The sequence below is a fragment of the Diadema antillarum genome, unplaced genomic scaffold (genome assembly GCF_040938485.1).
Source record: "Diadema antillarum isolate AM-2024a unplaced genomic scaffold, OU_Dant_1.0 scf00000093, whole genome shotgun sequence".
Lineage (NCBI taxonomy): Eukaryota > Metazoa > Echinodermata > Echinoidea > Diadematoida > Diadematidae > Diadema > Diadema antillarum.
This window is the reverse complement of record NW_027270982.1, coordinates 2,398,115-2,414,318: the sequence shown is the minus strand read 5'-3', so window position 1 is coordinate 2,414,318 and position 16,204 is coordinate 2,398,115. Positions and strand designations below refer to the sequence as shown.

Sequence of the window (16,204 nt, the reverse complement as noted above, 5' to 3'; positions counted from 1 at the left end):
GTTTGCAGGCACAAACCCTTGTTTGTCAAAGAAAAAGTCTGCGTTTGCCAAGACTACTACACGCACCACTGGCACTGCTTCAAGCGCCAGTGCCAGTGGTGCGTGTAGTAGTCTTGGCGCGCGCAGGCTTTTTTTACGACCAACAAAGTCTTGTCACAACTAAAGTGGCAATTTTTACATAGTGAGTTTTCAAGTTTGAGACATTATAACTCCTGAACCAAAAACGGTACTGACCCCTAATTTTCTCCAAATATTAATTATATGTCAAACAAAATTCTTGAGATGTTTCAAGATAATCCTTCAGTCTTTCTCTGATTTATGATGAATCAAGCATTTTCATGATTTTCCTTTTTTCAGAAAAATATCAAAAAATGAGTGTTTTTTCCTTAAAATCTCAATCCATTTATCACAATAACCCACAAAAATGGTATCAACTTGTCGACAATTTTATTTTCTTTCATATGACATCAAATTTGTTGAAATCTGATCTTTCAATCAAATTCTGTCTTTCAAATAACAAATTCAGTAAATATGGCGGCCATCTTGGACGCCATCTTGGATTTGGAGGCTTTCGCAACAAATTTTTTGAGGTAGACCAGTGGAATATTGTTTGTTACAATAAAAACTTGAAAATAAGCATGGTCTACTTAGTTTGTAGAGAGAGTGCAACTCACTCGTTAAGTAAGCGACTTTTTGGGGTTTGGCCCTCCAGTTATAAAGAATAAATCCTTATATGTCCAACTTACAGTAATATTTCAAATACCTAGCAGTACTTGAAGAAAATATTATTTTCATGATAAGATGGCTGTTCTAAACCTCATATCAAATTATATTTTCAGCACACTTTGATTATACTGGCATCATGAAAATTAACAAGGTGTACACAATCTTTTTTATAACATTCCCTGAAATACATTACATCATACTAAATCCTTGCATAAGCTAATTTCTAGACAAACCTGATTTTGTTAGAAAAATATAATGTTTATTAACATATGATTTTTTGAAGCCTTTGAAATACATCTGTAAAATAAAGAAACAGCTGATGTATGATTTGGACGTGTGTCACACTTGTAAAATTCTGCTGGTCAAGAAATTGCTAACATTTTCCGTCATCTTATCAGTCCATAAAAGATTTGTCTTTTTGTTATACCTGAGCATCTGGTATGAAATCAAAAGGGCATTGTGTGCAATACATCCATATTGATAGTAAAAATGATTTCAAAATTCAATTCAATTCCATTCAAGTTTTATTTCACGAACATATAGATATCAATTTAAGGGGGTTACAGAAAATAAGGTGCGTAAAACCTTTAAGTGCGTAAAAAAATCGTTGACATATTAATCGTCTCCTGTAAGGACGGAAGTGATCTTTTAACTTATCAGGAAGCTTTCAGCACAATTAGGAAGACTTGACAGCTTTGTAAAGAGGGGAAGGCTTGCAATCAATGCTTCCAATACTGCATTAGGCCAAGTAAAAAGAGAAATTAGTTTCTTGTTCTCACATGCTTCCTATTTTTGTGCCGCTTCAAATTTTTCACTGTTTACAATTTTTCAAATGCACAACCCCGCTCACATCTTTTTAGAGATGCCACTTCCACTTTATAGTATTTACTACTTTTGGGCAGCCGAAAAAAAAAAGCATCGGAAATTCATCTAGGCTCTACCTATCACGATTTAATGAATGCATTGTGTTAGAATCTCTAATTTTGTGTGTAAACTGTTGATCATATCACAGCCGCCAGCAAAGAATCCTACACAGCAGCCTCTATATAGTACTGTGGACTTGGACAGCATACTGTTGAGAACATTAACTAAACGTTCTTTGTAGATGGACAAGTCTCAGCACACACTCATACTCATGTGTATGCATATGCATAAGACCTCCCGCATCACCTCTTTCCAAAAATCTGGTCAAGAAATTACATTCTTTTTTTTACTTTGCCTTATCATTCTGAATTTTCATTCTTTTTTTTTTTTTAATAGGAAAGATTGGATACATTATAAATTTTCAATTGTGAACCCATTTTTTGGAATCTCATTGGATGATGGGGAAAGACTCGGCAGCAATGCTCTCGATGCTGCATTCATCGGTGCCTCGGCGGATGCGGAAATACCCCTCCTCTCCCCACTGTTCCCCCCAGCTGTTCTTCACGCTCCAAAACTTCTCCCCTGTCTTTGCATCTGCCCCAAACCCAACTACCAGCACCACGTGGTTGGTGATCTCGAAGGGGTTGAACTTGAGCTGAGCATTGCCGATGCCGGTGTGGACATAGATGCCCCCTTTGTAACTGAGGAAGTCATCGTAAACCATGAAACTGACAGCGATGGGTCCATTCTTGACCAGCTGAATTCGCATCAGTTCCTCGTTGCATCCTCCGTAGAATCCTCCAACGTAGTTGTAGCCCGTGGCGTAGTACCGCCTGCAGTCCGACTTCTCCTTGGAGCAAGACCGTTCCACTCCTTGGTAGGGGAAGCAGGATTCTTCCACCACCCCAAAGTCCTCTGCATATTTCCCTGCCACCAGATAGGGGAAACCCCCTTCACAGCCTATACATGTTCACAAAAAAAAAAAAAAAAAATAGATATCATAATTAATGAAGCTTCCTGGATTCTTGTTAGGAATTGTACTAGAATTTGCAGCGGATTTTTTTCTTAAAACAAAAGAAAAAAATGAAAGGAAAATGAAAGGGGGCGCTTGCGTTATAGTGGTACCAATTTCACTGAAGCCTTATTTTCTTTACTTGTATTTTTTCTTTATTGCTTGTCAAGTGATTGACCCGGAAGTGGTACCAGAAGTTTTTTTTTTTTTGTACCCCGCCCCCTTTATGGAATTCCTGGATCCGCCCCTGAGAATTTCCCAATGCAAAATGAAAAGGAAGTACAACATCACCTTACAAGTACTGTAGTCCCATTGTGAACCATATTAAACATAACTTTATTTGATGCACATTGTGCAAAGTCTTTTTCAGAGAGGTAGGTTAAGTAAATTTGCTTGCAATGTACTCCAGTACCTAAAGTAATTGAATAAAATCATGGAAACTTCACAGAAGATTGAATAACACAGAAAGTACATGTTTATAATAGATTAATCTATTTCCTGATTTCTTTATTTGCAATTAAATGATTCATGAATAGAATGTAAAACTATCAGCCATAACATATCTTTGTTGTTTCTTTGTATTATACCTCCCAATTCACATTGTAGTATCTATCATGTGATATCTTCACGCCCATGAGCATGAATAGGACGCCATATCCAATCACACTTCCTGACAACTTGAATAGGTTTCAGAAAATCATCCTTTCATTCCTCTAGTTGCAGTTTCTGCTTAAAATGAAACCTTATTCATGTTTCAGTTTCTGTATTAGATGAACCCCTGTCCATGATTTCCTACATGTGAGTGACCTCCAGCAAATGTTGGTCTATATTTGAGTTCGCTATAAGAGGATTTAGCTCAGCACCATACAAGGTTATATTCATCTTTCAGCAACATTCATTGTCCAATAAAGATATCAGTTTATATTCCATGGCATAGTTACATGTACTTGGACTCATGCAGTCAATACATCTAAGAATGTCTCACATTGCCAACTACTTGGATGGCAAATTAATCAAATCCACACTTTCGGTGATTTCACGTGACAAGTTCAAGAGCTGTATTTGCAGTTGTGTAACAAACACAGAAGATTACATCGAATTCATTTCTGTTCCATCTCCAATCTAGTCCATGTGGCCATCCTCAAGATTTCTGATTGATCGATTTATTGGTTTGTTGATAAAAACATATTCAGTAAAACAGCAGCCAACAGGCTGAATTGCTTTTTACATTTTGCATGCTTTACAATGATTCAAAATAACATTGAATTACACACTGAAAACTCGAGGTATAGATATAAAACAATTGATGAATATGAACTTAACAGTATGTTTTGTATGTACAAACTAAAAATTTCATTGGTATGTCAAATTATTAAGATATACATAAAAATGCAACATGAATCTGGTTTCTAACTTACCTTTGATGTATAACGACAGCAAAAAGCATTCATTTTCTACTGACTTCCAAGATATTATAGGGTTTATGAGTTTGACGTACATGAGTTTTACAACAAAGGAAGCAGCAAGTATTGTATGCGTGCCATACCTTGAGAATATTCGCTACACGACACCACATCTTGAGTAGAGAGGACTAGCTTCATGCTGTTGTTGGTTGCTACGCGGAGGCGCGACTCCAGCATCGCCATGGAGCCGAATGCATAGCAACTGCCACAAGACCCCTGGTTACGGACGGGCGACACAAAATTCTGCCCACCGACGTCACGCCAGTCAAATGACTCCGGAAGTAAGGAGGCCTTCTGTGCAACCTCGGGTGTAACGAGGGCTGGTTTGGGTCTGTCACACATACACGAAGTGCCCTTCAATTGCTTTGAATTCTTAGGTGTGTCTGTGTGTGTGTGTGTGTGTGTCTGTGTGTATGTGTGTGTTTATGTCTGTAAGACCTCTTCTAAAGCTCTCCTGTATCAAAGAAGCCCCTGCATTGTCATTTATCATTTTTTATTCCTTTTCTGAATAAGTTGTGTTTATAAGGCACATCACTGAAAACAATTTGTAACTACAGTGTAGCATAAATTTTAAGTCGATAAGTATGATAAATCTCTGTTTTGATTCTTCATAATTTATTGGAATAACATGATGTATAACAGATGAGGTTGTATTTTGAAGAAGTTAAAGAATTACTCCCAAAAGCTCTATCAATGTATGGTACTGATTCCATGAAAAAACAAGAGACCCGCGGGTCTAGCGCTCACCTGAGTATCGCAAGTTCACCTTTCACGCAGTCACTAATCTAAATTATTCACAGCTCTACCAAAATTTGACCAGGCATTCTCAAGTAGAAGATGAAAATGTACAATAAGGGCCCAATTTTTTTAAGATTCCTTAATTTGGGGGGATTGGGGGCCCCCTGGGGCCCTCTGGGTGGGGCATGGTGCCCATTTTGATAAATTGAGATCCTGACCCCCTAGGGATGCTACCTGCCAAGTTTGACAAAAATCCATCATGAGGTTTTCAGGAAGAAGATGAAAATGTACAATTCAGGCCCCCATTTGGACCCTTCCAACCACCACCCCCCCCCCCCTACCCAAGAGGGGCACCCCTGGATCTCCTATGAACAAACTTGAAACTACAGTCATTAATGTACTCACTCATAGTATTATCTCAGCTCTATATATAACTTCTGATTCTAGAGAAGATTTATAAAGATTCCTTCATTTGGGGTATTTGGGACCCCTGGGGGCCCCCTGGGTGGGGCATGGTGCCCATTTTAACAAATTGAGATCCTAACCCCCTAGGGATGCTACCTGCCAAGTTTGGTGAAAATAGGTCATGGGGTTCTCTTATTCATTAGGTTCATTAGGACCCCTCCTCACCCCCTCCCTCCCCTGGGTCCCAAGGGGGGAACCCCTGATTCTGCCATGAACAAACTTGAAACTACAGTCATCAATGTACTAACTCATAGTATTAACTTAGCTCTGTCACTTCTGGTTCTAGAGAAGAAGATTTTTGTGGATATTCCTTAATTTTGGGGGGTTTGGGCCCCCTGGGGGCCCCCTGGGTGGGGCATGGTGCCCATTTTCACAAATTGATTTCCTAACCCCCTAGGGATGCTACCTGCCAAGTTTGGTGAAAATGGGTCATGGGGTTCTCAAGAAGACGATGAAAATGTACAATTTAGGCCCCATTAGAACCCTTCCCCACCCCCCTCCCCTGGGTCCCAAGGGGGGCACCCCTGATTCTGCCATGAACAAACTTGAAACTACAGTCATCAATGTACTAACTCATAGTATTAACTTAGCTCTATCACTTCTGGTTCTAGAGAAGAAGATTTTTACAGATTCCTTAATTTTGGGGGGTTTGGGCCCCCCTGGGGGCCCCCTGGGTGGGGCATGGTGCCCATTTTAACAAATTGAGTTCCTAACCCCCTAGGGATGCTACCTGCCACGTTTGATGAAAATCGGTCTTGGGGTTTTCAAGAAGAAGATGAAAATGTAAAAAGTTTACGCACGACGCACGACGGACGACGGACGACGGACGACGCACGACGCACGACGCACGACGCACGACGCACGACGGACGCCGGACGAAGGGCGATCGCAATAGCTCACTTGAGCCTTTGGCTCAGGTGAGCTAAAAATCAATATTAAAGGGATCGTATAGTTTTATTTGAGACCTAATTTCAGGTTCTAACATTTTTTGGTGAGATAATGAGAAACCCCTTATGAAATATGAAAAAGCATGTAATTCCATGAGGAATTCAACGTTTATTTGATGAAAATTGGATTTGAAATGGCTGAGATATCCAAAACAGAGCAATTCTAATAAGTGTGGGACCCACACTTTATTACGATCGCTTTGTTTTACTTTGTTTTTGGATTTTGCAGTCATTCCAAACCCGATTTTCATCAAATAAAATTTGAATTCCTCTTAAAATGGTATGCTCTGTACTATTTTATAAGTGTTTTCTTGGTATCTCGCAAAAAGTTAAAAGCCAAATTCTCATCTCCACCAATACTGTACTATCCCTTTAAGCTTTGCTACAGCAAATCATTCATCTTATTTATAGATTGTTTTCATGGTACTAACATCAGCCACAGCTGTCTTTCAGTTAGTCTCTGCATCACTGATATGCAGTTACATTCCCTGTGAAACTAGCCTGCGATAAAGATCAAGTAAAATCTAATAAACTGAATGGGTGATGTTTATAGTGGCACACAACAAGTACTTGATCGTGTGAGGGATGAAGGTTTTCTGCTTGATTTTGTGTCCATTATGAAAACTCAGGAAAGACTTGTGTATGTGCACATCGATGTGAGAGTTTTGAGTTTTGAGGTGACAAAAGACAAAAGCCCCTCTTCCTTAGCCCGTTGAGGATGACTAGTCCTGAGTATACTCGGTCAAATGTCTATGGGGAATGCGTGTTGTAGCAAAATCAAACCGTCCTCAATGGGTTAACCCTATACATGAAGACTAGTCCTTCGTATACTCAGGCAGGTGTCTATGGGAAATGCATGTTACAGGAAAATCAGCTCATCTTCAACAGGTTAAAGAGCATGGGTGTGACTTGTATCACTGCTTTGTGATAACATACCATATACAAGTATTCCTGCTCTGGTGCAAGTTGCCAACTCCCAAACTGTCCTATATATCAAATGTGCTTGCCACAGACAGACTTTTTAGACATGGTACAGTGTTGTACTGTAGCATGGGGATTCCATCCAATAGGAAAGCTGACTTTTCTCTAGTTGGGGATCCCCTATGTGTATCAAGTGAGGACCAGGTACCGTGGGGAGAGCGTGAAGGTGTCATGGCTGAGTGGATAAGAGCGCTCGTCTCCAAATGACATGAGCATGGTATGGATGGGTTCATGAGTTAGAGTCCAGATGCCAAGCCCGGCATGTTTGCTCATCAGCAAATAAGGCACTTTGTCCACATTGCTGTTCTCCACCCAGGAGTATAAAGGTTTATGTTGGTTGATCAGCATGTGCGCACTTGTAAAATGGCTGTGACTGTCTGGAATGCTCCCCAGGGAGTGGAGAGTGAGCACTGTCAGTGCTGGTTGGAAATAATGTATCCAGTGACCGGGGTAATAATAGTCTGTAAAGTGCATTGAGATGCTTAACAAGAGTAAAATGAGCTATATAAAAACTAGCTAGTATCATCATTATTTTCATCATCATAGCTTTATCACTGATCTCTATGTAAGTATATGCACACAGCTGAGGAGTCTTACTTTGAGTTAAACATTACTGATGAGCATACACTTTGATGCTCATATTTATTGACAGGCAATTCTATTTTAGCAGGCATTTGCTAGTTGTGGTTTTCCAATGTACCCCAGGTCCCCAGCGGTAGCAAATGAAAATCAGTTCAATCAGGCCAACATTCTCTCCCCACACTACAGGGTCTTTGAAAGCACTGATTGAAAGTGGGAATGGTAATGACCCCCCGGTCTTACCTCGTGGCACCGACATGATTGTTCGCTCCTGCTCGCCTCCGCATTTCCTCCACCGTGTATCCCTCGTGTTCTGGATACACAGCGGCACGCCACGACTTCTGGACTCTGTTGATCTCGGCCACCATCCTTTCATCGTTGTGGTACATCATCTGGCTGAAGTCCGGGTGTCTGATAAGGGGAAAGAGAAAAGGATGAATGCAAATTTTGTCCCTGACATGATATCACAGACTAACAGACACATTCACACTCAAAATTTGGGGTGAAGATTTTGTTCGTTTTTCCCATATGTCTCCAAAAACAAGATTATTGCTATCAATTACCAAACCACTTTTGAACAGTTTGGGGGCTTTCTGACAATGGTTATGTTTTGATATCTGTTGGGAACGGGTACCATAAATAAAGGTTATCAAACACACAAATAAGCACTCATGAAGATTTCAATACATAAAGAGAGTGCCTTTAAATGGGCAAATGTACATTTTGGCCCTCATTCCACTTCAGAGTGTGATAAACTTCATGAAGAAACATTCAAGTGTATCAGAAATATACAATTTGGGATTCAGAAGGGTTCAAATAGAACATTTATAAAAATCTTGAAAAAACAAAAAAGTAACTGTGGTTAGATAATACATTGCAGTGTCCTTGCCTTGTACATTGTAAGGGGTGTGGGGATGGGAGCTGGTGATGTGAAAAGGTGTTATAAAGAGAGGAATCAGTATAATACTATGCAGGTACGTTTTAAATACTCTAAACATTCCAAGCATGGCCACTTTCACTTAAATCCCCATCAAAGGCTTTTTCTTCCTTTTATCACCTTAACTCCTTTTATCACCTCTTGTTCTGTCTTTGTTTCATTTCCTCTTTATCTAATGCACTCATTCATCTCTAGTTTGAATTGATATTACACTGTCTCTATTGGTCTTTAAGAATGTTTCAGTTGCACATTAGCATTTAATTTCATTTTATGGTATTAAAATATGTTCTTTCTTTTCATAGCCTTCAAAGGTATGATCAATATGACTCTCTCTTACAAGGACCATTTACATTTCTTAGAGTTTGACTTTTAGAACTTGGAAAAAAAAAAGCTTGCTTTAAACACAAGCTTTATTCCGTAAAAACAGTTTATTATCATTGCTCTCATTAAATTCCTTTTGAACGTTAGACCTGACTTCCTTGCACATTTATCATCATCTCAGTTTTCTGTTATTCACATGGGAGGAACTGTTCATGCTAGGACATTATGGCAGAAAGAGAGAGAGAGATTTTTTTTTACAAGATACTGATACTCTCCCACCTCTTTGATCTAAAGTGGACAGGCATTGTAAAGGAAGTGGTGCTTATTAAAGTGCAAACTAGGTTGAGACCGGGAGAGTAAAAGACATTTATCTCTTCCAAAAACAAACACTGCTCAGCTTGCTATGGGCCATTAGCCATGTTTTAAGATGGTGTCAATGCTACAGTTATTGATATCATAATCCATCATAATAAATGCAGCATGCTAAGGAATAGTTTCCTGTAAAAGTGGAAATTTTCGCAGTGGTGAAATTTTTGCGCATTTCGCGCAATCAGAAGCTAGTGCGAAAAGCATCCAAATATTTTTGCTTGCTGCATGATCCAGTAGGTGATGTTTTAATTCCGCGGAGTAACACGCAAATCTCTTTTTGCCCAGCCAAGCGCGAAATACTAACAACCTGTCCGTGTCTGTTGACTTCCAAAAGAATCTCATTTAGGGGCATGGGAGGCTCTCTGAGAATTGCCGGAGGAACGGGGTAACGGTCTGTCACTTCAAGAAAACAGCAAGTTCATTTTCCAAAGCATCTGCTAAGAGTTTGGTAGAACGCATGACATAGTCTTCAACATGTATCTTCATGTTCTCTCAGGCAGCCCACATGTAGACTATATCAAGGCTTTTGGGATGTCTTTGTGGCCTTGCCTTGCATCAATCCAAAGTTTGGCCTCCATGGTGATCAATTCTTACCTTTCCTTCTTGTAGGTGTATGCCTTTGCATAACCAGATGAAACTTTCTTGCCAACGTAGCAGGCCCAGTCAGATCCAACAACATTGTGAGCCCACCCAGGCAGAGTTTCAGAACAGTTCATCGTCACCTGAAACATTATATGAATTTAGAAAATAAAAAATAAACTAGATATATCGCTACGGCTACTGATATGCCTCCGCCATAATGCATGGTTCTCCTAATAGGTCTATAGTACAATGTCTTGACAATGTGTGATGACACTTTCACACAATCGGCAAAATATTAAAATGACAGGTTTGACACAAATGTGCTGAATGTTCACTTTCCCAGAACTAGGTTCAATTGGATGAATGATTAAAATGTCAGAGTGCAGGTATTTGGGGAACTGATGATTTTTACTTGACTTTTGACCCTTTTATAAGTTTATGCATTGAGTAATTTTCAAGGTATTGAGAAAAAGTATAATTTCAGTATCAAATGGGAAAATAGCATTATCTAAACCTGGCCTTTGACCTTTGACCTCACAGTTCCAAAGAGAACATGCATAAATATGTAAGTTTCATGATGATACCTTGAGTTACTTTCGAGATATGGAGGAAAAAGTGCAATTTAGCACTTTCACTTGACCTTTGACCTTTTGGCAAGAAACTTCCCCAAAAATATACATTGGGTAATTATACATGCCATACATCAAGTTAAAAAAAATAAAACCTTCAGGCATATTGCATTTTAAGGAAAGTAGTGATATTTTGAGGAGTTGACCTTGACCTTTGACCCCCTGACCTTTGACCCATGACCCCCAACTTCCCTAGATAATCACTGCCCATCGGTACAAGCATATATACTAAGTTCCATGAAGATACCTTGAACCATTTGCGAGATATGGAGAAAAACATGAAATTTCAATTTTTTTTTTCCACAAAATAACCTGAGACCATTGACCTTTGACCCTGTGACCCTAAAATCCACACAAAGTATTATCCCCCAAGGATATACCCTCATACCAAGTTTGATGTAAAACCACTACACGGTTCTTGAGATATCGACAAAAACAAAACGGGACGGATGGACGTACGGACGGACGTACGGATGGACGGATGGACGGACGACCCGAAAACATAATGCCTCCGGCCACTTCGTTGCGGAGGCATAAAAAAGATCATGAACTAAAAAGCATTTCTTTTTCTTTTTCATTTTTTTAATAGCACGATTTAATAACACCTGTATTATCGAAGGCTATGTCACGCATTCTGCATCTGTTTTCTTGAACTCAAGTCATGACTCCTTCCACACCCCACCCCATTCCTTGCTGAGAGAAGGCAACCTTATAAAGGGCTTTGTAGGTTTTAGTTTTATCCACAATGTTTGATGTGTTGTTGTGATTTCATACATATTATACGTTTCTCTGCCTATACACAGTTACTTTTTTCCGTACCTTGCAAATAATGGTTTTGAGGAAATTGCATCTTTTAAGCTCTGCATTTTAGTTTCCCCTCCATTTTCAACATTACCTAGTAAATATGCATCTAGCTTTCTCAACTTATCGTGTTGTATATTATATTTTGATGTATGCAGACTATGTATATTGGTTCTTTTTATATGTTTTGTACACCGATATTCTTCGCTGAAAATGAAATGATATTAAAAAAAGACAGCATGTTATCAGTATTTGTTTCCTGGCAAGGTGTATTTCTCAGCAAACTCAGATAATAGTCAATTTTTATCTAATTTAAATTCCAAACAGGGTGCACATTTTGAACTGCCACAAAGATTACTCCACTAGGTGCTGCCAACTGAGAAATCCCATTGACATCTTACACAGGGCACTTGGCAGTGTGAGTATAAGAATTAAACAACACAGTTCCAAACCTCAGATCCAGACCCGCTGTACTTGGAAAAGGCAAAGTATTTGCGGTTGTTGAGGACCACTTCAAACCCCTGGTTATAGATGAGGGTCCAGAAACCTTTGGTACCGTATGTGGCATCGACAGCGACGTCAGGAAACATGAGCTCAACTGTGACTGTGTCAGTCACTGGACCTGTCAGAAAATACATGATGTACATGATGGGAAAATGACTTCTAATACTGCAACAGTGTGTGAGTATAAACATTGTAAGTGTGGAGAAGGCTGGGTAGCCATTTCCTCTAACAGGGTACCGGTATACAAATGACGCACAGGTCTGAGTGCGTCAGTCGGAATTGTGTGCATAAGGTAACTATGGAATGCTTAACCAACGAGGCGAAGCCGAGTGGATTTAGGCTAAATTCCATAGTTGCCGCATGCACACTACAGTATATTCCGCTGACGCACCAAAAGACATGTGCCTCATCTGTGTTTAGAATGGTAATTTTCTTGCCAAAATCCATTTTTCTATCACGTTACCCGATGACAAATTTACTGGATACATTTCTTTTTGGCTTGCCATAGACGAGAGCCCGAAAATCATGCATCAGTTTTTACTGGATGATGCATGGTTTTTCTTCAGAACTATACATCCAGTAAAAACTGATGCACAAAACTGAACCTTTGTTACAAGAAGTGCGCGTACTCTTGCTACATGTGTGCGATAACATGTTTACCACTGTGACTCAGCGTGCGGCCAGTACAAAATCAACACATAGCTCTCGACCAATGAGATCGCAGGATTCTTGCTACCCATTCTATAATATTCTATAAAAAGTTATGCTTTGGGCTGCTGTGCCATCTAAACAATTTGGAGGAATGGGATCATATCTCAGGCTTCAGTCAATCACAAGGCAATATTGTATGTAAGTGCAATGCAATGTAACCCAAAAAAAAACAAAAAACAAAAACAAAACAAAACACACACACTAAAAATGTCACAAATATTTTGGTGTCAATACAGCCATAATCTCAAATTAGCCCATGCAATCAACATCATACATATATGTACAAGTACACTGCAAAGAAGGCATTTACTTATTTCTGCATGTATTATGCTCATGATTTTGAAGAATTTGCATGCATAGTATGTCAAATGTGATTTCCATGGATATGTATACTGTATGTCAAATGTGTATGAAGATTAGATCTTTATACTCAGTGCACAGTCATGCAAAACAAGGAATGTATTCAAAACCTCCATTGCAACATCGACCACATGCTCTTTTTTTCTGTTTAGCTGCAATACAGTTTAACATACATTTGAGATTGTGCAACTGGCTTGCTGTATTCTGACGATTCTAATTGTAATATTTCTTAATTTCCATTGCACCCTATAGTACAAATTCATTTTACTTTGATGTCTATTTTTCAGTTGCGTTTGTCTAGAGAAGTTGTAGTACATTTAAGCAAGTACAGGTACATTAAATGTGACCGTGTACCACAAAACGAACAAAAAGTCGCAACCCTTGATTTTATGTGAGGACTCAAAACAGGTGAAACAGGTCAACCAAGTCAATATTGAGTTTTTCATATTTTCTGAAATGACTACCCTTCTTCTACATTATTCTTAAGTTTGGGATCATTAAATGAACGGGAAAGTGCATTTTAGGCAGTTTTTCTACAACTCTTTTTTTGTAGAGTAGTGAGATCAGTATGTCTTTAATTAGAGGCTCCTTTTCATTTCTTGATAACCCTTTGCACACTCTTCACTTTAAAGTCTGATAACTTTTGAAAGGATAAGGCTGTACTGCTTTGGAAGTTGGCATGAATCATGAACAGAATGTGTTAATAGAGCGTGCTCAATTTCAATTTAATCTGATAATCCCTTCATTGTTGTTGCCCCAGTGGTTTACATCCTGTTTTTGTCCCATTCATCTCACAGCCAGCACGGCTTGATAAAGATTAAGCACTTGAATAGACAGATAGACCCTGTACTTCAGAGCCTCTTTTCTACATATGTAGGTTCACATTTTTCCAAAGTGTGTGCTTTCTTTCCAATATTTAGATAGGTTATGAGAGTCCATTTCACTTGAGCTATACATCAATTTAAAGATTAGAGACTGCTCTTTCAGAATCTCCCCTTAACTAAAAAACCTTGTCTGGCGACTTTTTGTTTGTTTTGTGATGCAGGGTCACAAATGTTAATTGTAAGAAAATAACATTAAAACTGCACTGCATTAGTAAGGTATTTCTGAGACAAGAAGGCCCATGAATATCATTGAGGGGGTCACAGGGCTGTCAAACTCAGTGAACTCTGTAAACCAAAACCTGTCAGGTGCTCTGGTGAGGTCATGGGCATGGCTTTGGTGATAATCACCATGGGTTAATGATTACCGACCTCTAATGGGCAACAGTAAAAGGAATAGCATATCTACTGACACTCAAATGGTAGAAATGTAGTGTTTGATTTCAATTTATTATTACCTCCGCCAAGGGAGGAGGTTATGTTTTCGTTACTGTTGGTTTGTGTGTTTGTTTGTTTGTCCTTGTGCAAATAACTCAAAAAGTTTTGCACGGATTTGGATGAAACTTGCAGGAAAGGTTGAGAATGACACAAGTAACAAACGATTAAATTTTGGCAGTGATCTGAGAATTTGGGGGGAATTTTTACATTGTATGAAGGATTTTTGATATTTTGACAGGTAGGGTCAATGAATTTGGGAGTTGACGCTGGGAATTTTTTATGTTTTCAAACGAGCACTAAAGTGCGTGCTCTAGTTTCTGCTAGGGCGAGGCGTGCCGCGCAGCTGAGGGTTTATGACGTAACAAAGGCTTCATATTGAGAAATCGGGCAATTTTTCAGCATGTATGCCTACATTGTAGATGGGTGTGGAAATGACTGATCTCTATGGAAGAGCCCAAAGAGCTTTTCCCCAGCAGTGGAGAGGAGAAAAATCTCTTTGGGAAGAGCAAGATTACCGGTGGAAAGTAGCTAGTACGATACTCAGTCGATACGTCTGCACTCAAGCATTGCCGCGCCGCCGCGCCTGGCGACACTCACGCCAGTAATCGCTCGCATTTCAGCATTCGCATGGGTCGTTTGACATCGCATTTAAATCCATGATTTTAGATATGATGCCTCGAACCGATTTTGCTCAAATTTCGTGAGTAACTAGGAAACTTGTGAAGCTTTATGGACATAATCAAGCGAATTGCCGCAGTCCTTTCATTTTCGCGTTGCATTGCAAAAAAGCGTGGAGACTCCTTATAAGGGGTGCCCCGGGGGTTACTTATAAGGGGGACGGGGTTACTTATAAGGGGGACGGGTTACTTATAAGGAGGGGCCCCCCTTGTGAGTGGGTTTCCCGAACTGAATTGGGGTCATCCCCATGGGGGCCATATGAGGTGCCACATGAATTTTCTGGAAATCCAGCCACACTTCTTCAAAGCTAATCTAATCTAATTTAATTCTATTTTCACTTTAAATTTGATTTCCTCGACATGCATCATGGCATTTTTAGACTCTATGCCTTGAAAATAATTAAGTTGACAACAACTGAATGTTCAATCAAGGTAACGTGATTATGCAGTGATATTATTATTACTGTATGAGCATGATGAGTGTTCAGTGTTGACCCACCAACCTGGATTTGTACAATCGAGCGTGTTGTCCCCGCCATATCCACTGATCTCAAATGTCCACAAACCAGCAATGTCTTCATAGGTACAGTTAGCCGGGGTGTCAGCTGCTGCGAAAGATAAACTAATGGCGATTAGGATGACCGCCCGAACATCCATCATTATGCTACCTCAGCTGACGTCTTTCGTTGAAATCCTGGGAGGCAGACAGTGTTCTTTTGCAATGTGCTGTCACTTCACTCAGCTCAGCGAATGTCAGCTTCAATTCCGCTATATATACACCCGGCACCCAGAGCTAGCTAGCTATACATGCTGTTTATGTTGGAGGAGAGTGCAAAAGCAGTATGGTGTAAAGTCACAAGACAAAGAGTCAGGTGACTCAGTCATATGACTTTTACGGGGGTGGTACAACTAGACTTTAAACGGAGTTAATAAAGTAGCACTTTTTTTGCCAGGAAACAAAAAGAAGCATTTTTTAACAGCTAGCAATAATATTTTTCCATCAATTATATCTAATTTAGATTTTTTAACATGATTCTTTCAAATCAAGACAATAATTATATTTTACTACTTCAGCTGTAATAAAATATTACCGAAGAGACAATAGGGTCATGAGATCATTTTGGGTTGATCATTTATTGTACATTGTATACACACATAACAGTACCCGTTGTGTAGAACATAGTCGCGGTGTGAAGAAAGGCAGTTCGGATACGGATAT

The 16,204-nt window shown here is 39.5% G+C and overlaps 1 protein-coding gene across 1 annotated transcript; it reads right to left on the bottom strand.

Moving 5' to 3' along the window:
* Positions 1 to 861: 861 nt before the first annotated feature.
* LOC139718326 (dipeptidyl peptidase 1-like) lies at positions 862 to 15,642 on the bottom strand. The gene is made up of 6 exons (XM_071629806.1): positions 15,489 to 15,642; positions 11,867 to 12,036; positions 9,997 to 10,124; positions 8,019 to 8,186; positions 4,149 to 4,396; positions 862 to 2,550 (listed from the first exon to the last, which is right to left on the bottom strand). Exons 1-6 carry the CDS (start codon positions 15,640 to 15,642, stop codon positions 2,039 to 2,041), a joined length of 1,380 nt encoding a protein of 459 aa, XP_071485907.1. The 3' UTR covers positions 862 to 2,038.
* Between the last annotated feature and the right edge of the window lie 562 nt (positions 15,643 to 16,204).

Excerpts from the sequence above, each read along its gene's own strand:
- LOC139718326 (XM_071629806.1), bottom strand. The coding sequence starts at position 15,642 with ATGGATGTTCGGGCGGTCATCCTAATCGCCATTAGTTTATCTTTCGCA. Across the intron at positions 12,037-15,488 it reads GCTCGATTGTACAAATCCAG|GTCCAGTGACTGACACAGTC; the intron begins GTTGGTGGGTCA and ends ATTTTCTGACAG. Across the intron at positions 10,125-11,866 it reads ACAGCGGGTCTGGATCTGAG|GTGACGATGAACTGTTCTGA; the intron begins GTTTGGAACTGT and ends ATAATGTTTCAG.